We start from the raw sequence: 24,579 nt of genomic DNA, 5'->3' as shown, positions 1-24,579 counted from the left end.
GAGCAGCCACAGCAATCAGCCTAATGCACCAAGTGCCGGAGCTTTCTCTGCTCTGTAGTACACACACACTCGGCTATAAGGCCTCCTCTTACCATCAGTCACAACGAGCGAGAGAAAGAGGGAGATCAAAAATGTTTGTGTGCGAGCTGCCTCTTTTTTAAGTACCGGAAATGGCTATATTCTTCCAGATTCCAGTTAAACCAGAGTCTGTTTTGTCCTCACCTGACGATGATAATAATGATACAGTTTTTTTTCTATAGGGCTTATCAAAACCAATGTTACAATGTGCTTTACACATAAAATCACAAAAAACACACACAGGAAGAATTTTAAAATACAACCCAAAAGAAAAGCTTGTGGTGATCAAAGTAAATTTGAAAAAACTCAACAGTAATGTCACTTTCCAGAAATCATGGCTTGGTTAAACAAGATAATCCACAGACCTTGTTGTAAGCAGTTCAATGCAGGAACTATTTTCTTTCTACAGAACTACACCAAGATTACTTTTAGACATAATAAGGGTTCTCATCATGAGCACTAACTTGAGTTCCTTTTTAATTATTGTAATCTGTAGCGTTTTTTGTCATTTCGCATCTGTTGCACACTGTTGTCATCTAATCCTTTCCCCAGACGACGCTCCACCCTCTTTGCCTCTGCACAACCCCATTATGCTAATTTGAACAGTGTCATGTGTCACACTTGTGTAATTACTGAGCTGTGCATGTAACCTTCTCATGTTTACCCACCCTCACACCTTATCCTGTGTGTGTGTGTGTGTGTGTGTGTGTGTGTGTGTGTGTGTCTAGTGAGGTATACACAGCTGTAATCATCAGTAACATGCCAGCTTAATTTTGCTCTGTATACCGCTATCTCTCCTGCTCGTCTCCGCTCGGGCTCGCCGTGTTAATGCAGTCACATGTCTCCATTACTGCGCGGGGTGAAGCGTTTTTGAGGGCTGAGCATGCTTAAGAGGACAAATTCATTAATGACATTTTGGGAACATTGTGTTTTATAATTAAACACAAATGGGGAGGAAAAGCCAGTTGCACTTAACAGATTTTCTGTTCACACAGCTGTGCTGCTGTTTGGTGGTCAACCTGAGCTAACCGTTGTGGTACAAGTGATCCTGCAGGGTTAAGCAGAGCGTTTTGTGTGCCATCACCGATACTCCCGAAAAATGAGGTTATAGGCAGCTTGCGCCAATTACAAAAACACTGCTTTTGCTTATGTTATTGATCCAGGACACATTTTCATTGACAAAATTTCTCCATGACTTTTTAAGACCCTTTTTTTTCTTGCACTACTGCTGCAGCATTTTTCAAACCAGATTCATGCATAATTTCAGCTCGCATATGTAGAGAGAGAGAGATGGAGCATTATCCTATCCTAATCTAAATTAATGAAACAGTTTCTCCCGATCACATTGTAAACACATTAAGTTTCTCGATTCTGTCACTTTTATTGCAGCAAATGTATTTGATAGAGTGAAAAAAGCATTTTATTCTAGTATGCTACTAAAACTTAAATTTGTTTTTGTAATGTTCATTAGTTATGGAATAAAAAAAAATGCTACCTGCTGTTCATGTATCGATACAAAATATTGCAATGCTCTATGGATTTTTTGACCCCCTACTGCTTTAATGTGTAGCCTAAGAATTTAAGTACACACCCGCATATGATGTTTAAGACAGAAAGAACAGCACAGACAAAACAGGCGGACATGCAAGACAAGCTATGGACCAAAGGCAGGGCTGTTGGTCCAACCACTGCAGTATTTTTTTATGTTAATTGATACTTTTGTGTGTGTGTGTGTGTGTGTGTGTGTGTGTGTGTGTGTGTGTGTGTGTGTGTGTGTGTGTGTGTGTGTGTGTGTGTGACAGACAATGTGAACTTGCAGCATGCAATCAACACCAATGACATCTCCATATGCATGTGTTTTCATGGCATACACCTTATGAGCAGTTGTTAAAATGTTCCTCCTTTTATATTGTGTGTGTGTGTGTGTGGGGTGGGGGGTGGGGGGGGGCTACTTTGGGGGTCTAACGGGTTCCAGTTGCCTAGTAACACAGTTGAGGGTACATACAGCGCTTATGAAAATGTGTGTGTGTGCTCTGTGGTGGAGTATATGAGATTATCATAATCATCTCACAGTTACATTGGGTCTCCCTCAGAGCCGCTCATTAGCATAGCAGTGTGAGGAGCCTCTGTGACTGAGCAGCAGCCCTCTTACAAAACCGTTTCCTTCAAATGGGAATGTTTTTGGAGGTTTTCCCTTAAATGCATCCCCTTTTAGTCTGCTTTATTATTGTTTTATATCAAAACCACATCCTTTGCTCTCTGTGTAAAGTGTAAAAAATATTTTTGCTGAATCATCTTGCACCCACAAGCGTACTGTATGTAAAAGATCTACTCTATGAAAATGTGATCATAGCTTTTGGTGTGATCTAACCAATTCCACCATCATGTAAAACCTGCAAAAAAAATGCACCTTCATCTGTATTCTACCCAGCAGCACGGGACAGAGGTGCACATTTGAGTGTCAGTTTGCAGCATCGCCCACATCATCGCAGCTGTCTCTGCTGCCAACGGGCTCACACATGCAGGCCACGGCCGGCCACCGGGGTTAAAAAACACGGCCGTCTCCTCCTCCTCCTCTGCAAACGGAGGTCATGAAGGAGGTTCGCAATCAGCAAGAGCAGGGTTTCATTTGCAAGTTTTACTTTATTTCATGTGAAAATTCCTCCACAATATCCTGGTTTTTATGTAGGAAAATGTGCAGAATCATGGCAAACCAGGCAGGATTTTTACGATATTTAAGATTCTAGACTCAATATTTCTTTTTATGTCATTCAGACTCTGTACCAGACAGGCACACAGTAGAACAAAATTTCGTTGCATCTGGCTCAAGATGCTAAAAACAGTAAAAAAAAAATATATAAATATATATATATTCATAAACAAAAATAATAAATAACTTTAACAAAAACAATAATTTATTAATTCATATTTTATGTGATTTCAGTCACTTTGTCTGCAACAGTTATTTTTCCACCTGTCTGCAATTGTACAGGTGTTGCTGCGGTAAGAAAAAAAAAAAAAAAAGAACATCTCATACCTTTCCTCCTTGGCTCTCATATTTGTGCCCACAGCTGTGACACTTTGTTCTAGTTTTTTTGTTTTTTTTTTATTTTCTTCCTCCTGTAAGCAAACCAAGGCTGCTGGTAGCTAATTTATTGGATGTTGTTTTGATACCTGTCATCTCAACACGTTTTGAGATTTTGGCTGCAGTGAGGGAGGATGACATTCAGCGCTTGGAAAGCTGAAGATCCAGGAAATGTTATATTACTGCACTTGCTGGAAAGAGTTTGCAAATGAGCATGAGATAATGATGGTTAAATCAGAGAACCTCATTTGGTGTTTTCTGTGGATCCATAAACATCCAGCTGTGATACAGTACATGACTGTCTGCCTTTTGACTCTAACACTTTTAAGAAAGCGCCACATGTCGGATAAGTCACTTAAACTAACCGTTGTAGTAAAAGTCCTGCATCATCCTCTGAATCATGAGTTTTATTTGGCTCAGCTGGGAGCCACGATTGTGTGATGCTGGCAGACGCGGGACTTGTCGGGTCGAGACCGGGAAGGGGACTCAGACTGTGAGAAAGCTGTTGTCCTTGCTTGCATGAATAATAAATGTACCTACTCACTTGGCAGCTCCAGACAGCAGGAAAGGATCTGGACACAGTGTTCAGATGTTCCCTGCTCGGCGACAGCACCAAACTTTGTTATGTGTTGTAAATGTCAGAGCGATTTTTCATCTGTGCACCAGTTTATCCCACTGACCCGACTGTGCGGCAACAAAAGGAACTTAAACTGTGACAGGGAGCCACTTTGAAAGGTTAACATTAGCATCTGCTGTTTGGAGAAGAGTTTCAGTTACAGAATGGTGAGTGTATATGTATTTTTAGGGCTGCAAGTAATGGTTATTTTCAGTATAAATCAATTCACCAATTACATGAATTAATCAGTCGGTCTTAAAATCAGTAGAAAATACCCCAGAGCAGAAGGGGATGTCCTCAAATGTCTTGTTTTGTCTGACTAATGGTCAAAAACCCAGAACTATTAAGCTTACTAACGTGTATGACCACAAAAACAGCTTTGTAAAGTACCTTTAGCTAATTCCCAGTTACGAATTCATTTAATATTCATCATCCAGGAGGCTTTTACCGGGCACTAAATGAACCACACAGATGTCTTCCTCTCCATTACAAACCAATCAGTGTTTCTCTGACGCTGCAATGAGCCATTAGCCCAGCATGTGCTAATTAGGGCTGTACCCGAATCAGAGTTATGACAGTGGAATCGGATTTGGCAGTAAAAATATTCAACGATTCATTTTGTTTTTCTCTACAAAGTCTGAATGATCTCCATGGGGCGGTCAGTGTGACGGTGACATTCTCGTCAAATACTAAACAAGCTAACACTGCTAACAACAGATCGAAAATCTGCAACATGCTGTGAGCTGTAAATTCAACACTTCTTCACCTTACAGTGCGGTCTCTTTCTCCCTCTGTGCAGCTGCCTGCATGTCTGCAGCAGCAAAAGGTAGCATTAAAGTCAAGAGCACTCATTTTGCAGCAAAATTTGGGGACCAAAACATCCCCAGAAGTACACTGCACAGAAAAAAACCCGTTCGCATTGATGCATTCTTAGTCTATTGAGGGTCTCTGACTCATGATACTGCTACTAATGTTTGCTAAACTTTTTCCTCTAAACGATCGGGAGGTTTTTACCAGAAGCACAATTATACGCAGAGCTGTCTTGCTCTTTAAAACAAAGGGACCAGATCATTTAAACCAGTAAAATCACTAAATAAATCAGTTTTAAGTTAAAAATCTGTGGTTTCCAATGCAGAGGGGCTGCTAAATATGGTTGCCAATGTGAAAATGTGAATGGCCCTTTTTAGAACCAGTGTTTGGTTTGTCTGTTCAGTCCTAATGTAAAAACAGCAAGGCGGACTTCACTTCATATGTAGATATAAATGGCTCCTTCTAAAGTAGGAAAAACATATTTCTTATTTTCAGTTGTTCATACACTAATAAAAACATAGCTGTTAATACTGTGTTCTATTTCTGCCAATATATTTCCCTAAATTCTTCACACTAGACCTTTAAAATGAGAAGAGGACCACTTCTTAAGTAGATATATTCGTTCTGAGGTAACGAAAACTTTACCATTCTTATTTTCAGGCGATTTTACACTTTAGAAAACATGCTTATTATATTCAATTCAGTTGGAAATATATTCCCCTTTACCTACACACCAGACCTTGATAAATAATAATTTGATTATCAGACTGACATATTTAACATGGGAGGCCAGAGTGGGAAACAAAAAACCCCGGTATTGTTCTTTATTTCTGTTGGACTACATGGGAATTTAATCCTGTCATTCTTTTCTGTTTTCAACCATACAGAATCTCGGAGTGGGTCAAGTTCAAGTTGAACTCTCTACACTAAAGTACCTGAGTTATCCCCTCCATCCTCATTAGCCAACCCTGAAAATGGCATCCTGTTATTTGTTGAGTACTTTTTAATTATAAAGTTATTGGCGGACAGAAAGGGAGAGCTGCCTGCTCTCTCTGTTGTTCTACAGCGTTGGTTTTGCACCCACGTGCAGAATGCAGTGTGTGTGTGACAGGAAGACGCTGAACCCTAAATCACAAATACATTCATAACCACATTTAAACTAAAAAAAGACGTGCGCCAAAGGCTCCCTTTATTTAATAATGGCTTTGATTTTGGTGCCACATTATAGTAATTATCTGAAGCTTTTATGCCCCTCACTCAGGCTAAAGCTCTACGAGCCAAGCTGGTGTCATCTGCTGCGAACAGGAAACAGGAGGCTGCTGATAAGGAAGTGTTTTGTGTCAGAGGACAGCCGTGTGCTCGGCTCCGATAACTCGCACCTCGTGGACACAGAAACCTTGTGGCACATATCAGATTTTGTACATGTAGAATCATCGCGCATCAGGAGTTGTCAGGAACATAAAAGCAGCGACGCCGCATTCAGAGTAAATCCTCTTTATGTGTGCAAAAATCATGGAAATGAGACGTAGTATAGCAAGAATCCAGTGTATGCCGAACGACTGCAACTGATGCAAAAGGCAAAAACGGTTATTCAGTTTACCAGCCACATGCACAGCACATAGACACAGTTTAATAGTGGCTGATGTTAATGCAGAGCAAGAATAAGAGGACATGAGTTAGTTATATATGAATTCAAGTTCGTACTCAAATATCAGTGTGCTGCAGTCACACAAGGGGAAGTTACTCTGACGTATTCTTATAATATACTGTACTATGTTTATTTAACCTGGGACTGCAACTAACATTTTCATTTTTGATTGATCTGCATATCATTTTTGTAATCAAGCAACTAATCAATAAACAAAACAATAACAAATGGCCATAACAGTTTCTGACAGCTTAAGTGGGTAACTTCAATAAGGCTGCAATTTAAGATTATTCTTATCGTTGATCAATCTATTAATAATTTTCTCGATTAATCAGTTGGTTGTTTGGTTCATGAAATTCTAGAAAATGGTGAAAAATGTTGATCACCCAATTGTCCTGTTTGGCCAGAAAATATTCGTATTTAAGAAGCTGTAATCGAATGCTTTTTTTCTCCCCTCCCTTATTATATGTATAGCATATTTTTGTGGGGCTATGTTTTGAACGTAGTTTATAAGTAGTCATTTTCTATTATGTTGTCTTGAGTATGTGACATGTATTTATGCATAATACATGTTTTCTTGGTAAGGTTTGATATGATTTTATATCATATTATTTCCCAGAACAGGAGACCATAATCTTTATTCTCCTCTTCTCCACCTCCATTGTTTGCCTGCAGCAGCTTGTAGAAGGGTGCTAAGTTCAAAACCTGAAGCATATAATATCACTACTGTTTGTTTTTGTGCCCTTGATGCCCTTCAATGATTTTTATAGCAGCCTTGAGCAAATAAAACTTTGTTTTTTTATCAAGTGACTTCCCGTCAGCTTCACTATGAGACTGAAAAAACCCACAAACTGTCCAGTAGAGGAGCGTTGCATCATCTTTGCCTCATGTGTCAGATGTACAGGAACGTTGGAGTAGACAGATGTTGACTGGATGTGAAGTACGCTGATAATACGCCGCTGCAGGGGCTGGTGTTCAGCTTAGTGGACTTCAGCGGAGTCAAAGGTTATACAGCTCCTTACTTAAAGGTTTCTAGTTGTCACTAACACAAGAGTCAGCCGCTGTAGTTGTTTCCATCCCAACTTCTCAATATCTGTCACACTCTCTCTTACTCCACCCCTACTCCTCCACCACACTCACACTCTGATTAGTCATCGTGCTGATGTAGCACAGCGTGTCCGAACGTTGAAACTCAAAACACAGCCCACATCTCTCTACCTCTCTTATTCTCTCTGTCTCAAATGCATATAAGGCTCACAGAATCAGTGACTTATTTAAATCGCTTCTTAAAATCCATATTTATAGACTTGCTTTTATCTGATGTCGTCTTTTATATTTTGTTTTATTTATCATTCCTATTTTATTTATGCTTTATTTATTTTTTATTTGTGGTTTGAGCTATGACATACAGCACGTCTTCTCTGTTGTTTCAGCGTTACAACTTAAACATGCCAAAGTTGGAACAACCGTCTGAGGAGCATGTGAATACAACAACAGCCTTGGCTGGTGGAGGTTCAGACTGGAGTCCGATTTAATCTGTCCTCGCTCATTCACTCACTGCTGTTACTGCACCATGTTAGGACACAAAACAAATTCATGAACATTCGGATGTTCGACAGGATAAACCCGTACATACAGGACACTAAAAAGAGTCGTTCAACGTACGTTTGTTCATTTTTGCCCCTCGCTATCATTTTCATACTCACCAAACCATTTACTGACCAATATTTATAAAGGGTTCTCATTGGATTTTCGACCTGTGACTGAATTCATGATGCTTTTGATCGCTGCCTTGAACTTGCACTTTAAAATATCTGATTTAAATTTAAGTCTTTATTTCCACTCTGGGTTGTTGTGCCATTATAGTTAACGTCATAATAAGTCAACCTTTCAGTGTTATCTTTTCCTGTCGTTCACCTGATCCGGCTGTCCTCATGGAGGTCAATAAACCTGGAATGAACTCAATTCTTCACCTCACAGATCCGTCACACACACCCTCCACTCCTTCCCTCTGTTGGCTGTGTATTAAGATTAATAGATAGCTCATGTCATTTAGGATCCCAGATTAAAGGGAGTGAAGTAGTAGTTTGTGGTTGGCCGATGGGATCAGGTGACTATGTGTGAATGAGCTTATATAGTAATTAACAACTGGCTTTGTTATTGCTTCTGGATTACTCCTTGCTATTGTTGAGTATACCGGCTGAGGAGGTGGGCTGTTTCTGATGGCAGGAGAACAAAAGATCCAGACACCCTCTTATAGAAAAGCACCCGTAGACAACAAAGGCTGTAAGTTTGCAAAAGTTTTATCTGTGCATTTCTCTCTCTCTTTCTCTCTCTCTGTTAATTCCTCATTACTCCTTTTCCTCAGATATCTTTCCTACCTTTCCCTTGTTTCCTTTGGTGTCGGAGCAGTTCCAGGGCTGGCGACATATATCGTTTATGGTCGAGCAGTTGGAGCTTTTCCAGTAGTCTCACCCATTTGAGGTCTCTGTGGAGAGGAGCAGAACAAAATGTACTGTGGTTATAGTGGGTCTGCAGCTTGGAGCGGTTAGCGCAGGACGGAAGTGGTGTCCTTGACCTAGTTACAAGTGTTGGCTACTAAAATTTATGACTACTGTTCATGCAGGTGTTAGCGTGTATCTTTATATTTTGTACAAATGTCCACTGGCTTAGTGTGTGATTTTTTTTATCCATCTTGGAAGAATGTTGCTGCAGGTGAACAGAGCACCGTGGCTCATTTTTAACTCTTTCCTGCTTTCGTCTTGTACTATTACCTCAATATAAGGCTGCTCAGATATTAGAGATCTGTCAGTGCACCATGCATCTGTCCCCTGCATACTTAACCCTTTGAGACCTAAGCGAATTGGCTTGATGTCTTTCAAAAAAGATAAAAAGCAATAGCAACTTAAGAAGAAATCCAAAAGATTTGAAATGAATAACAGTTCTTGCCAAGTTGCTCATTGAAATTTTCTCATGTTTTCAAAAGAATGAAAACCAATTTGCTCAGTTTTGAAGGTTTCACAGGTGTCCACACGCAGCACAAGAAAAGTGATGTTGCTCCAGGTTTCAAAGGGTTAATCATTTGTTAATTAATTTTGGTGATCTAGGAGAACATCAGCTGAATGTCTGCAAAGAAAATGTCTCATCCGGATCTTTTTTCTTTTTTGTCTTTGTCCAGTCGATGCTGATGAGATTAAGAGGCTAGGGAAGAGATTTAAGAAACTCGACCTAGATAACTCCGGCTCGCTCAGCGTGGAGGAGTTCATGTCGCTGCCGGAGCTGCAACAGAATCCGCTGGTGCAAAGGGTTATTGACATATTCGACACGGACGGGAACGGAGAGGTGGACTTTAAAGGTAAGCAATAAACTCTGCTGTTGGCTCTTGGGTTTACAGCTTTATTCTGGTCTGTTAGTCTGTGAGCGGTGTCAAAGATACCACAACACTGCTTAAATGTTATTGGTATTTTGTCATATTTCAAAAGGTCTTTCTCACAATTGCTTCACTTTGAATTCTGCTTTGTGGTGCCACAGTTGTTTTTGTGACTTTAGAAGAGCTCCAAGTCCAGTCAAAGATTTACTGTCTGAATAGGTTTTTGAGTTGGCATTTGGCATCTAGGCTCTAATCTTGTCCCGCCTTGCAAACGTACACCGAGCTCAGTATGTCCCTAAAATATAACAGAACAGTTGCATCAGATCCAGAGGCCTCCAGATATTTTTGAGCTAAATATGAAGTGTTAAATGGAAATGTGACTGTGACCACCTATCATTTGACTGAATTAGGGCTGGGTATATATGCTTGATACTTTTAAGGTATTGACCGAAATAACACAGTACTAAGTGGTATTAAAACATCTCCAGTCAAATGATAGCTACATTTTATCTTTTTTGTGCCCAGTTTTAGGAAAGTACTATTTTGATGGTTTTTAATGTGACATGTGGATGGTCTGCTACTGCAGCAGCTACAGTCTATTCAGTTTTTGGTGTGTTGAAGCTCAGCGTATTTGACGGAGTTGGTAGTTCAGCATGTGGACATGCCACGCATTTTATGAAACTTAACGCTCCCATGCACACATTAGTGAATTGAAGTTGTGAAAAAAATATGATCACATGAAGCACTCTATGACTCTCAGCATACTGGTGTCGTAATTTATTAAACGATAGAAGTCATGTTGAGTTTCACAGAGAAATTCTCATGTGAACAGACTTTTTGCAAGACAGCAGTCAAGTTTACACCCCTAGAGCCAAAAAAATGGAGTAACCCAGCACTAGAGACCTGGTTTGCATTGAGACACTAGAAACTGCCCAAAGAATGACAACAACTAGGACGAAATATGCAGCTAAACCAGTTTTGTCAGTGTTAGTTTTTGTATTTCATCTCAGTGTAAATCAGCGCCATGAAAGCATCCTAACATGTATTCGGCCAGCTCAAGGACTTCGTCTACTGTGATTTCTCTCTCTCTCTCTGCATTATGTTCTGGGCTGGTATAATAATGTGACAGGAAACAGCAGTGGGTCTCTGGCTCTTTACTGTGGTACAATAGAAAGACATCAATGAGCTGTGTGTGTACAGTGACGGCGGTTGAGCTCATACCTCCTCCGTCCATTCAGGAAGGGCTTTTTCATTTCCCGTTTCATAAACATGTCATTAATCATTTAAATAAGCAGAAAACCCTTTTTTGGTCATTTTTCATGAGGAAAAAAATTTTCATATTTAACATGTAAAACTAATTACATATAAAACATTACAATAAAATATTTCTTAACATGTAACAGCTAAAATAGCTTAAATTACAATAAATGAAAACAACAACACCATTAATCATAAAAATATCTCCATACTCGTGGTACAATAGAATAACATTAATTAGCTGTGTGTGTGTGCTGACGGCGGTTGAGCTCATACCTCCTGATAAGAAACAAAATGGCCACATCAAACAGCGAAAGCGAAACCTTTAGTCAGTAACAGAAGCTAACTTTGCATGCTAGCGTTAGCTTTGTCATCACAACACTAAACTCATTAAAACTTAAATTAACGAACACAAAACTCAACAGGACTCACAAGACAACTCGGATGTTACACAACACAAGTTACAATATTTTGGTCACGTTAAAATCATAAATACTAAATGTTATCAACTTATTTTAGCAAAGCTCGGCTTAATGATAACTCACCTCCGGCATTCAGGAAGGGCTTTGACCGGAGCGAGCACGGACGTGCCTACATCATTACACGTCATTACACCCACAGTAGTACACACAGGTAGGAGATAATAAAACAAAAAACAAATCACAGGATCCAACAAAAAGGGGGGTGTTTTGGTAAAATTCACAAGCTGGTAATATATGGGTGTAATATAGTGAAGTTAATATTCATCTGCTACAATAAATACAGGTGCGAACACTGCACGTAATACATTTTAATTTTAGAGTGGGAACTCAAAGATGCTTTACATAGTAAAAATGATCAAAGAATACAAATAAAATACAAGAGAACAAATAAAAACATAATATTTTATACAAAATACAGCACAAGTTAAACATTAAAGGGCCATATTGCTCCATATTGCTCACACGTATACGGCTGCCGGAGTATTTTTGGAGCATTTTCCAACTTCCGAAAATTCACCCTCAACAGTTGTAGTTGTGCTTGCGTTAGCTCGGAGAGGCAGCTAATGGCTAGGATCCGTGCCCTGAAGTAGAGTGAAGAAGCTAACGCTCTTTATTATTTATTGAACTGTCACAACAGCACATTACACGCCCTCTGTTGTTTACTTTCCACAATAGAAGACCAGCTTAAATTACTCTGAGCGTTTTGCTAAGAAGCAACTCAACAAAAATAGTTTACACAAGACACAAGGGTATTTTTAAAGCTAACTTGCATTAGCTAGGAGTGGCAGCTAACGGCTAACGTGGTTTACAGTAAAATACAACTGGATATAAACACGCAGGCTCACGGCCTTGAAGCAGAGTGAACCAAGACTATAATTTATCTGACTGTCAGGGCAGCGCATTACTCTGTTGTCTACTTCCCACTATAAAATACCAACTTACTCAGAGCATTTTGCTAAGAAGCAACTCAAGAACAATAGCTTACACAAGACACAGGGATAATTTAAAACTTACCATGTATGTATAGATTTGCTCACTGATCTCCGAGCCCGCCAGGTCCTGAGTGCTGATAGTTTAGCTGCGACATAGTTTATCCTTCATTTCTGGATCTCAGTAACATCAGGAAAATCTCAACTAAATCTTAATGCTGATTGGCTATTGTAGCACAGCAACATAGGAAATTCTCGCTCAAGCTGAAAAATCTCAACTCCCGGCATGAATGTGCATCTTTGCATTGACTTTGTATGTAAACTCGCCACACAAAACACTTGCGTCGTGTTCGGTGTGAACACACCATAATGCTCAATCAAACTAAAAGTGATACAAAAAGTGAAAATTCACCCTCAACAGCTTTGGTTGTGCTTGCGATAGCTAGGAGAGGCAGCCTGAAGCAGAGTTAACCAAGACTATTATTTATCAGACTGTAACAGCAGCGCATTACACGCCCTCCGTTGTATACTTTCCTTGCTTCATGGCTTCATGTGCCATGAAAATATTAGATTAAAATTACTATCTAGCTAATGTTATGTAACTGTTTAGATGTTAACTTTACACTGACAGGTTTCATTTTTCAGACACTTGGTAGCATTTATGTTGAACTGGTTAAACCTACAGTTAAATCATAAAACCCCAACATCAATTTGTCACCAATTTAAAATAAATTTCACTTACAGCTAAGCTACATTAACAAAGAGCAAAAACCTTAATGAATAATGATTATAAAAATCACAGAAACATCTCTGTTGGAAGTTACAGTTGAGTCTGAGGTCTTCTGTGATTTAAATAATGGGGTTATGGCAAATATCAAGTTAATGAACAACTTTTTAGGTCACAACTTGTGAGTTTAACCAACAAGTAACAAGATACTTGTAATTCGAGCTGATGGGAACGAGCATCAGGCACACACCACTCTCTGAGACGCAGATCATAGGGCGTACCTATGTTGTGCCGATATAATCGTGCATCCCTAATTTGAAGCTAATCTTCTTTAATAAAGCTAACTCATATTTAGGGAAAACACTAATTAAATTGTGTCCTAACACTGAATGAAAACTGTTTAGGGGAAAGATTTCTAGTACACTGATATGTTCTTATGTAGTTTTAGATGGACTTTCAGTTTATATTTGGTGTTTTCTGAATAAATTATATTCATCAAGTCTATTATCGGAGACTGTACAAAAGCCAGATAATCTTTAAAACTCTCAGCGCTGATTGTTCTCATCTCCCAGAGTTCATCGAGGGAGTCTCACAGTTCAGCGTCAAGGGGGACAAAGAACAGAAGCTTCGGTGTAAGTAAAGCTGCTTCTTCATTAAAACAATATGGTACCTGTTCATGGTGTCTTGTCTCCAAATATATGCTTGTTTTGCTGTTTTGGGATTTAAACCAGCCGGGGCTTTGTCTCCTGTGTCTCCCCTGTTCTGTTTGTCTCACCTTGCCTCACTGCTATGACATAAAACTACCTTGGGGAGAAATATAAATGTTTAGCAGTGTGGCAAATGAACTTTTGGGCTCACCTGGTAAAGGATAGTGGGGTAACAGAAAGTCACTCTCCAGTCCAACGACTCTCAAAAACAAAAAGGCTGGAAGGAAGTTGAGATGTGTCTACTTTCAGTGGTGCCAGCGTAACTGTAAAGAAGAAAAGAGCATGTTTGATAAGGGCTTATTGTTTTGGTTTGCTCAAGAGTTTATAGCAGGGGATAGAGTTTAACCCTTTGAACTCTTGGTAAATTGGCTTGATCTCTTTCAAAAACATGGGAAGAAGGCAATGAGCAACTTAAGAAGAAATTAAGAAATAAATATATAATTATGATAATTATAAGTTAAGTTCTCTGGACATTTTTCCTAGACTTTTTTTTTAAAATAATTTTTCTAAATCTACTAATTTCTTGCAATTTGTGGGACATGTCTTACAAGTTACTCATTGCCTTTTATTCCATGTTTCCTAAAGTATTAAAACCAATTCCCAAGGTGTACATACTCATGAAAGGCATCTGAATGCACAAGAAAAGTGATGTTGATCCAGGTTTCAGAGGGTTAAAAACAGAACAACACTTAATGTAAGAGTCTAGCAAATGTTACTGTGGTAGACGGCCCTCAGAGATTACTTTACTCTCCTAACGTTTGTTGCTCTGTAGGTGTCCTTGTGTAACTAATTTGCACTCTTTTCTAACTTTATGTCTGTTCCTCCCCTCTCTCATGCTTCGCCCTGCACTCACAGTCGCTTTCAGGATCTACGACATGGACAAGGACGGCTACATCTCCAACGGCGAGCTCTTCCAGGTGCTGAAGATGATGGTGGGCAACAACCTGAAGGACACGCAGCTCCAGCAGATCGTGGACAAAACCATCATCAACGCAGACAAGGACGGCGACGGCAGGATATCCTTTGAAGAGTTCTGTGCAGTAAGTCAAAGCCGTCCTGGGGTAATTTTTTGGGAGGGAGGTGACATTTCTGCTGATGCAGCATATTATGGTGAAGGCAAATGTCAAAGGGGAAAAACTCTGCAGAAACAAAACAGCTCTTGCTCAGGCTAGACAGCACTGGGTTTCAGTTTCACGCTTGCTGTTGAATTACAGTGTCAAGGGCCGTAAACATACATACACACTGTATGATGGGGCGCTAAAAATACTGAGCAAGCACTTAGGCTGTTATACTATAGGAGTGTCAGCAACACATGAAAGGTTACATTTATTCTGCATCGAGGCCGTCCAGCTGAAGCTTATGTAAGAATATTTATGAGCACTACTGTGAAATAAGCTTATATTTAAAGTGAGGAAGCAATAGTCAGGAGTGCACATAGTGTGCTGACATTATTACTAATATAAGGGGAGAAAAATCTGTTTTAAATCAAAGAGGTAGAGTTTTGTTTCTTTAAAACAAGAACGTAATAGAGTGAGGAGGGGTGGAGAGTTCATACATTTCTTTGGAAAGATGAGTTTTCAGCTTGCAGTGATACACAGGGAGTGGCTCTGCTGTAATACTGCAGTGAGAGGATAATTGCAACACCAGGGACCAAAAAATTCACAACCAATTACGTATATCTGTTGGACAGTTCTCCTCTAAATTAAACTTAATGACCAAGCCTAAATTAAAGGTCTAGTGTGTATGATGCAAGGGCATCTATTCATAACTATGTTTTCATTAGTGTATAATCAACTGAAAGTAAAAAATATCTACATACAGTAAGAAAAGAACATCTTTCCAGCAGTGACATTCTTCTTTAAGTAAAGCTAAGGTCATTTATTTTTATATTTCTTATTTTACAAACCTGATTCACAAGGTCTATAGAAATATTTAACTAATCAACAAGAAGTGAACAATAGAAGGCTAGATCTCTGTAGAGAAAAATCTGTTAAGCAGAGTTTATGAATCGACAGCTGACAATGCAGTCAAAAAATAGAAAGGAGTGGAGTGATGCAAGCAAGGCCGGTGCTTTTTTTTAAATTATTTTTTATTAATATCTGATGGAGTCATGATATTTTGATGTAGTTCAAATCAAGATATGACTATTTGATAGAAATGATTTCATCCTGGAGATATTTTGATATTTTGATGCCGAAGAAAACAACATTTTTGCTCATCTATGACCGCTGGGATACTGATTTAAAATCTGGCCTAACAATTTAAAGGGAAAGAACACGGCCTCAATTATCTAATTCAAGATCAAAGAGGAAAAATCACAACCACGCACAACTCATCTCTTGTTGGACCCCAGTGGCGCCTGCAATGCTCAGAGACATATTCTGAAATGAAAGACAGTAACTCTGACAGACACAAGGCCCACATTCAACGGCTGCATCTCCGGAGCCTTGAACTGAAAAGAACTCGCGTCCTTGTGGGAGTGTATTTTCAGGATGGCGCAAGAGAATATTAGATCCCATTTGTAACAAAGGCGGCGACGCTCAAACACTTTAAGGTTCAGGGAAGAGACAGTGTGACATGATTTCAGTGTAGCTCATTGTGCAACTTATCTGAACGCTGTGGAGAGAAAGAAACTGTAACAAAGAGGGTGTAAAAATAGGACGGTGGATATAAAAATAGATTTTGTCACAAGGTTGGTAGTAGTAAAGAAAAGTGTGTTTACTCCTCCAGTGCTGCTGTAAGATTTCAACAGTATGTATAACACGTTTGAGTGTTAGAAGCTGTGTAGTGCTGAAACCATGTGTCGATTTGAAGCTGCACTCCACTGATTTTACCCACAGAGTTCAGTTTATATATTTGGTGTTAAGAACAGAGGCTGGATGGTGTAGTAAACCTGGATACGGTGACGCAATCTGGGAAATGTAGGATCCAGTTTGTTTATATTTTAGATTTACCCAAACTAGAGACTTAACCTCCTCTGTCACTTCAAGGTTTGACCTTGCTTTGTTTAAAATGACTCGCGACATGTCAAAGTGTAATACTAAACTACACAATTGTTAAATTTAATGGAAAATTTTGCTAATTGGTGGTTCTAGGTATGGACAAATCCAGCAACCAAACCTTAAAAAGAGAACGTATTGTATGTTAGAGGTGGGGGAGGGTCTGACTCAGAGTAGGCTTTTTTTCATAGCAAACATTTTGACTCGTCACAGTAGGAGCACAGGTGCAACCGATGACGATAACTGCAACTCCAGGGCCCTGCTGCTGAGCATGCTGCTTCATGGCCGACAGCAGGGACACACAAGTTGCTCTGCTTGTGGATTTTAGGACATTTCTCAGATTTTAGGACAATTCTCAGATTTTAGGACAATTCTCGGATTTTAGGTTATTTCTATGATTTTAGGACATTAGGGGCTTGGACAGGACCTCTGTCAAAGGTTGCAGGGGATCCTCCTCTGGCACTTTTTTGAAGCTCTGTTTTCATGCTTTTTTATTCACTCTGGCACCTTAAAAGGCAAAATCAATTCCCTGTGTGAATCACTTTATTTTATTGTGAATAAGAAAATGACTCGGGAGACAGATTTAGCCCCCGGACGGTAAATTGAGTATCACTGGTTATCAGGATCACCTAATGAAACTGAGCCATCGTTAATGTTATTATTAACACCTGTGCTTTTGCCTCCTGTGACAACTCAGTATGTCTGTGTGACAAAGGGTTTGCCTGTAATATTAACATCACTGCCCACAACAGCACTGGATTAAAGAATATTTTTTCCTCTTCCTCCCTCTCACTCGCTCTCCCAGGTGGTCGGAGGTCTTGATATACACAAAAAGATGGTGGTGGACGTGTGAGCGCCCTTCCGCTTGCTGACTCCCCCCCTTCCTCCTTGACACTCGCTTTCTCCACCATCTCTGAAGATCTGCTCAAGACGTCCGGCAAAGCGCTCTCTGTGTAACTCAATGGAAGTATTCTCTCTCTTTCTCTCTCTCGCTCTCTTTCTTTCTTTCTCTCTCTCCGTGAAGCCACTTTTTCTTTCAAAAAGAACCACGGGCCTCGTGAAGCCAACTTTGAAGTGTTATTGAACTGTAAATCCTCTCAATAACCCGGTCGTAGCACTTTAAGAGACTGAAGGACATCTTATTTGTCATTCGCAAGAGCAACTCCAATTATGGATGAGGGGGGAGAGGCTGGTTGGCTTGTTCATATTTCATCCTTTCTCTTTTTTTTTTTTGTTAATTGTTATTTTTGATATTTATTTTTTGTTCTTGTCTTTTATAAAGAAGAAAAAATACAAGTATATCTACGGTTGTCTAGTGAGGGGAAGTGTATAGCATATTAACACTTGACTTACAGTACAACTAGAAAGTAGGGTATGAAGTGCCAACCAGAACATATCCAGAAACCAGTCCAAGTTATTACCTATCATCACCGCTGATGTCACGCCCAACTGGCTTGTGACACCTCCAACTGCACGACCTCGAGTCATATTACATGCAAAACTAAATTTCTGACTTTTTTGTCCTCTGTTTTAGCTTACAAGGTGTTTGGATTAGACCAGTAAAGCTTCCAGACACTCTCAGCAAAGCAGTTCATGTTTTTTTTTCTTTATTTGTGGTAAGATTGCTAGTTTTATTCATACTTAAGAATGTGTTTATATTGTTGGAGATTATCCTTGTTTCCTGTCATGAAATCATAGGTAGATTAAATTAATGCCAAGAAAATGTCTTTCCAAAATATTGTGGCTGCAAACTGATACATGGTTTACTCTTGATGAAGCATTTTTTTTGCGTTTACCAGTGTGCATCCATAAGACAATCTCCAAAGCAAAGCCGCGCTCACACTGACAAATGAACTGTAGTGAAATCTTTAGATTTTTATTTAACGTTAAGAACAGAGGCTGGGTGGCAAAGAGTGAAATAATGGTGATATTATACACCGTTTGTGCGAGTGCATAGCAATTTAAGAGACTTATCTGCAGGCAGCGTTTTTTAACCAATATGTGTATATTAGGTAATCAATGTGCGCTCATCTTTAACAGCAGGAGGAGAAGGCTCTGCCTCTGCTTCACATGAGCCCTTCTGAATACTTTTTTCGGTACAGCGCAGGACGGGTCAGAGTTTTCTTTAACGCAACACTTAAAATCTTAACACGTTGGCAAGATCAGTGTGCAATGGGATAGACTGTATATTGTAGTTTTGTTTTTTTAGTTTTTTTTGGGAACGTGTACATTTCAAAAGTTGGCTTCCTCTCCCACTTCTTTTTCTGTCACAATCACCTAATTTTCTCCCCTCCGACCCACTAACACGAACAGGGAGAAATTCAACCAAATGTTTATTTCTAAGGGAAAATGCTTCCTACTATAAACGGCATTGGGATGGCTTTTGTTTTGCTTTGGAGGCCGACTGCAGGTTTGAACAGGAGTTTTCAGTCAGAGATGTGAAATCAGGAGCGCTCCGTTGTCCCTTATCCCAAAGCTCTGCACGGCTTGGGCCTCCCTGTGCTTGCATGACATGGAAATATATTTTTTGTTGTGCATGTAGATGCATTTTTTGAAATAATCCTCTTGTTTACACATGGATGGTGATGTTAATATATTTAAGAATTTAATGGTATACAATATGGATGTTGCCAAACTTTGGTAAATGTACACATATTATGAGAGGTAATCCAAATGAACTGAACTACATGTAACTTTTTGTATTTTACCCGGGTCAGCGAGATGCTTCTATTCCAGTAAAAGTTGCATATCTGATCCTGTCTCAAACTGCCACACACTGTACTCAGCTTAAAGGGGAAATTTTGATGTTTTTTTTCTTTCTTTTGTATATAAGTATTTGTTAAATGCAGTTCTGGCTCTCTGTTCTCTGTATAGTTCAGACCGCGCTTTAGTTTGTAAGTGCTATTTTTTCTCAGAGGGACTTGGGTTCTTTTTAGTTTGTGTGGGGGATATCTGAAAAGATTTAAGTTTGAGAACCTTTTTTTTTCCTTTTTCTGCATGCTGCATCTTATGCTGTGGGACTGTTGGAAACTTGATACTGTATGAAAATTAAATAAAATTTAAATAAACTTTGAAATGTTGAAAGTAATCACCTTGTTGGTCATTCTTCCAAAACCTCATTTCCCTTCAGGATGTTATTGAGCTGACTGAAGAGTCATTAACACAAACTTTGTCAGGCTGCAGTGTAGAGTTATCTATCAGTTAAATTTAAAGGTGCCAGTTAGTGACAGTTTAACTTTCTGCTAATGCTAACCTCCAGCTGTTGATTGAAAGCTTTAAGTCCTCAGCAAAAACAGGTTCAGCTCCAGATAAGCTGGATCCTTCTACTTTTACAGTATTATAACAGTATTTTTAACTTTATGACAGTACTTTATTGAACTTTATATGGCAGTAGCGACTTGATTTAACTTTTTAATTAAATAATTTTGTATTTCAGTAGTTTGCATTAGGCTCAAAATTATTTTCAAGGTATTGATATATTGTGTATCATGATTCTCCGATATTATTCTACAGCCAAATAGCTCCACCCTAACTTCAGTAGTTGGGTAGCCCAAATTTTCCTAAAATTGGAAAAAGAAAATGCAGATTCATTTCCATCCACTACTGTAATGCAATTCTTCAGTTAGGTGCCGCTGCAGAAGAGAACGCAACAAGGTAACATCATTAAAGGGCCATTCAAAACCTCATATGAAGAACCTAAAATCCATAAGAGAGAGAACACTGGACAATGGAAATAGAGTTACAAACAACTAATATTACAGCTGTGTGCTTTTGGAAGAGTTATCCTAACAGTCCTGCGTCCACGTAAGCACAGTTAAAGCCTCCAGAGATGACGAGGAGAGCTTGCAGAGGCCTTTGCTATGACGTTACATCATTCATTTGCTGGATCTATTTAAATTGCACTTTGTCGCATTTACCTTTTATTGATGCACCAACATTTCCACCTCAACAAAAGCATGAAAATGTTTGCAATATTTCCAGATTTGAGTTTCCAAAAATGTTTTGAGCAAATTCGAAAAAAAAAAAGAGGTGGATGGAATAGCACCTTGCATTGAATAAAACCCAATGTACTGGGGATTGAAATTATTTATTTACACAAATAATGCTTACATATAACTGCACTCTGTTCATGCATGTATCATTATTTTGCCTCATGTTTTGGGTCAGCAGGCCACAACAGAGGAACCTGAGGTGTCGGTCCAAACAGTCACAGATCAATGTGGGATTCCCACCAGCCAGTGGGGTAAATGATAAATAACACGCAGCAGCCCACCAGACTTCAGAATCTCTCGGCAGTCCGGCTAGCCACCACCCTGATGTTGCCGTAGACCTTTGAAGGTGGACTTCCTGTCGAGGCAAAAGAGGTTTAAAGGTCAATTCTCAGCACTGCATGTGCATTCAAAGAGTTTTGTTCCAAATGCAACATCAACCGTCTGATAAACTCTTAGTTTACTGTATCAAATACTTATACAAATACTAAAACTTTCTTACCTAAGATTAAGTTACATATCGCTGTCCGGGCCATCTTGATGTTCTGGAAAGATCCTAATAAGTGAACTTTTCTGTTGGGAGACAGATGAAGGAGTGTTAAATAATTCTGTATCAGAAGTACAACGATACGTTTCTGCATTTTACCACAAAACACAAAGCTAAGCAAGGACAACTTCTCTTACTGTGCACTGTAGAATTGTGAAAATAATGTGTATTATTATCAATCAAATAACTGATGAAAATAATCGAATAGAGATTAATGATCATGTTATTAATAGTAACAGGAAAACTGAAAAATGGTGGAAGGAGAACTCACGTGTCTGCAAGCACAATGCGAGTCTTTGTGACATTTTCGATTGTGAATTTGGTTTTTCCTCCCTTCCCTGCTATTCTGCCAATGGCTCTGGATAAGTGGTCTCCCTTCAGGGGTTTCACTGCCAAGACGAGGACATGAGAATAAAACTGACTACACATCATAGGTATAATGAGTTGAGACAGAGTTATCATGTCAGTGCCATCTTACCGTCTGTGACATCGAAGCTTTCTAGGAAAAGCTCGTCTAATCTGATCAGAGCGAGAGCATCCTGGGAAGAGAAAGTGTGGGCGTTACATCACAAAGAAAATCAAAGCAGGTTCAAGGGACATTAACATAACATCAAGAATCAAATACTGTAACAGCTATTATGAAGCTAAGTGCTCAGATTTAAATTTCTACCTCTCCACAGTCAAATATGTAAATAACACACAGCACCAACTCCTTGATGTGTTATTTGATGAAAGTGCAGTATCAGCACACCAATTACCAAATCTAGTCCTAATCCTTAATCTTTAGCACAGGATCCACACTTAACGTCATCTAAAATGCAGATTTTGTGCACAAACAGACTCAAAAACCTGATTAAAAAAAAGATTTGAGGAGTCATAAATCAAAAACATAATAGTTCACCAAACCCTTTCGTTAGAGTACTTACTTCAACCTGGAATCCCAGAACAAACGCTTTAACAAAATCTGCTGCTCTCGTGAGCGAGGCGATGTCCTGTGTTTCTTTGCACGTCTGAAAAACGGAAAGCATATTACACACACTGAGGACTCAACCGTGGGAAACAGATAAAAACAGTACAGAAGGGCGTTGGGCTCAGTTAGGTCAACATTGCTTATATATGATGGAAAAACTTACTTTGATTTCAACATTCCTAGTTTTGAGGTTGAATCTAACTTGAAGCTGTAGGTTCTCTACAATGGGGGTGAAAATCTTGAGCCAGTTTTCTTTCAGTGGGGTGTACCTGTGACTTGGGACAGGGATTTTGCGCATCTCATCTGGTCCCTGAAACACACACATAATGATTAATTTACCATGTAACAACAGCATTAACAAAACTGTGTTCTGAGGCACTAAACTGACATTTATCTGAAGACCACCTTTGTTACTGAAAATTACAGAATCAACAATGCCTTCATGGAAAAACAGAAAATTAAGTTAAAGTCATGTGGACCCAAAATTTAAATTCCCAAAAGAATGAGCAGAAGTCTTAGCAGCACAATCTACTGAGGTATTAAAACTAAAGCAAGCACACTTGTCATTGTGACTGATTGTCCTTTTCAGCATTTAATTACTGATGCATTAATTTGCATGCTTAATTTTCAAAGTTGTGGGTGGTCTCACTAATCCTTGTAATGCTGGGTAGGTATTATTTATGAATATTTTATGAGCCTGTCCACTGTTTTGAATATAAAGCTTTTTTTTCTACAACATAGCTTGTGATTGAAGTCATTACATAAGAGTATTGTGTTGTGAAATAAAATACATTCTCAAAAATTAAATAAATAAATAAAATAAAATAGTGCCACAAAAGAAGAGCCGGTAAGTGCAAGTATAAGATTAAGTATTAGGTGGTTTAGTGCTAGCTTTAAAGATCTGTAGCCTCATAAACATGGATTTTCATGCAGGAAAGCTTGTCTCATTTTGACAAAATTAAATTAGAATAAGGAAAAAATTTAATTAGATCAAATCAAGTTTGTAGCTATTATGACCTCACAATTTTTAATCTAATACCATTTAATCAGATGTAAAGCTTTATGATTATAGAATTGAATTTTGGACATGTAGACACCTTGGCTGCATTAACACTGACAAGGAACATTCTGGTTCACATCGAGTACTTTTGCTTTTCACACTTTAATTTCATCACATTGCATCGCTTTAAGTACTGTTGCATTAAATTACGCTAAACCTAATTTTGACAATCAGTCCCTTTGACACTATGGAACTGTCGACCAATACAACTGAAAATGCAACCCAGTTTAATTGTTTTTAATAGTTGTATTCAATCATGGCTAAAGGATAAAAACACTGTTCTCACACGGTAGACACACCTTTATTTTGTAAATTACATGGCTGTATTTCTGTGTATGGATTTGTGTTAGTATTGTTTAGTATATTTAGTAGTAATATGTTTATTTGTAGATGTACATTTGGGGGTGTATTTGTGATATTTGTGGATGTATTTTGTGTTTTGTGTGTGTGCATTTTCTTTACTTTTTAATATTCTGGTTCTTTTTTTTTAAGCCACATGTGGACAGATGTTGCAAATTAGCATTTGACTACAAACACTAGTCACAGGCCATCTGGTTTTTGGCCATAAATGTACATTCCTAATACTATTGTGATGTCCATATCAAATAAACTATAAACTTTTACTGTAATACTTTTACTACTTATTATACTTTATACTTATACTTATACTTTACTACTTACGTAACACTTAATACTTTTACTTACGCAACATTACCAATACATTTGTCACTTTGAATATTTTTACAGTGTTGTTGGTGCTTTAACAAAAATCTAAATATTTATTCCACCACGGTTGTTTGTCCCATGTGCTGCTTGTCAAACTTACCGCAGCTTTATTTGGTACATTTACAAAACGATACTGCGCATGCGCAAAGTAGTTGTTACCTTCTGTGTGACAAACATTAAATAAACGCGCATTTGGATTGACGTTGGATATCATTTGGACACCGCACAGAGCCGGGTACACAGGCAGCACTTACCCGTAATTTGTCGCTTGAAATCGGCGGAAACTGCGGCCGTTTGCTCGCCACGGGCCCCTCTGTGTCCATGTCCGCTCCATCTTGTTCACGTTTTCGCTTCTGACTCTTTTTAGATTTCACCTTTGTGAAAGACTCCGCGTCGTCGATACTCTCCGTGGCAGCGCCAGACTCCGGGGTTATATTTTTATCCGTGTCCATCCTCGAAACTAGTTTTAAATCAGATTAAAGAGTGAAAACTGAGGCAGAGTGTGGGCAACAGAGGCATGAGAGTGTCCTCGTGCAGCGAAAAGGACCCCAATTGTCACACTGTCGGCGCATGTAGATA

At 38.9% G+C, this 24,579-nt stretch overlaps 2 protein-coding genes across 2 annotated transcripts in view; one reads left to right on the top strand and one right to left on the bottom strand.

Annotated features, from left to right (window-relative positions):
- The window catches only part of ppp3r1a (protein phosphatase 3, regulatory subunit B, alpha a), a 39,789-nt gene extending 19,993 nt beyond the window's left edge, over positions 1 to 19,796 (top strand). Inside the window, exons 3-6 of the mRNA XM_042502827.2 lie at positions 9,416 to 9,592; positions 13,575 to 13,634; positions 14,565 to 14,749; positions 17,514 to 19,796. Of these exons, the coding sequence (XP_042358761.1) occupies positions 9,416 to 9,592; positions 13,575 to 13,634; positions 14,565 to 14,749; positions 17,514 to 17,561 (470 nt within the window). The 3' untranslated portion in view covers positions 17,562 to 19,796. The remainder of the gene's footprint in view (positions 1 to 9,415; positions 9,593 to 13,574; positions 13,635 to 14,564; positions 14,750 to 17,513) is intronic.
- A 983-nt stretch (positions 19,797 to 20,779) lies between these two features.
- On the bottom strand, positions 20,780 to 24,563 carry pno1 (partner of NOB1 homolog). The gene is made up of 7 exons (XM_042502336.2): positions 24,255 to 24,563; positions 22,378 to 22,524; positions 22,171 to 22,254; positions 21,723 to 21,783; positions 21,516 to 21,633; positions 21,200 to 21,270; positions 20,780 to 21,055 (listed from the first exon to the last, which is right to left on the bottom strand). The coding sequence occupies exons 1-7, from the start codon at positions 24,450 to 24,452 to the stop codon at positions 20,988 to 20,990; spliced, it is 747 nt and encodes a 248-aa protein (XP_042358270.1). The 5' UTR covers positions 24,453 to 24,563; the 3' UTR covers positions 20,780 to 20,987.
- Positions 24,564 to 24,579: the final 16 nt, after the last annotated feature.

The sequence above is a fragment of the Plectropomus leopardus genome, chromosome 13, assembly GCF_026936395.1.
Source record: "Plectropomus leopardus strain MGB_pleo_1.0 chromosome 13, ASM2693639v1, whole genome shotgun sequence".
NCBI lineage: Eukaryota > Metazoa > Chordata > Actinopteri > Perciformes > Serranidae > Plectropomus > Plectropomus leopardus.
The sequence above is the reverse complement of the archived record's forward strand: the minus strand, read 5'-3'. Positions and strand labels throughout refer to the sequence as shown.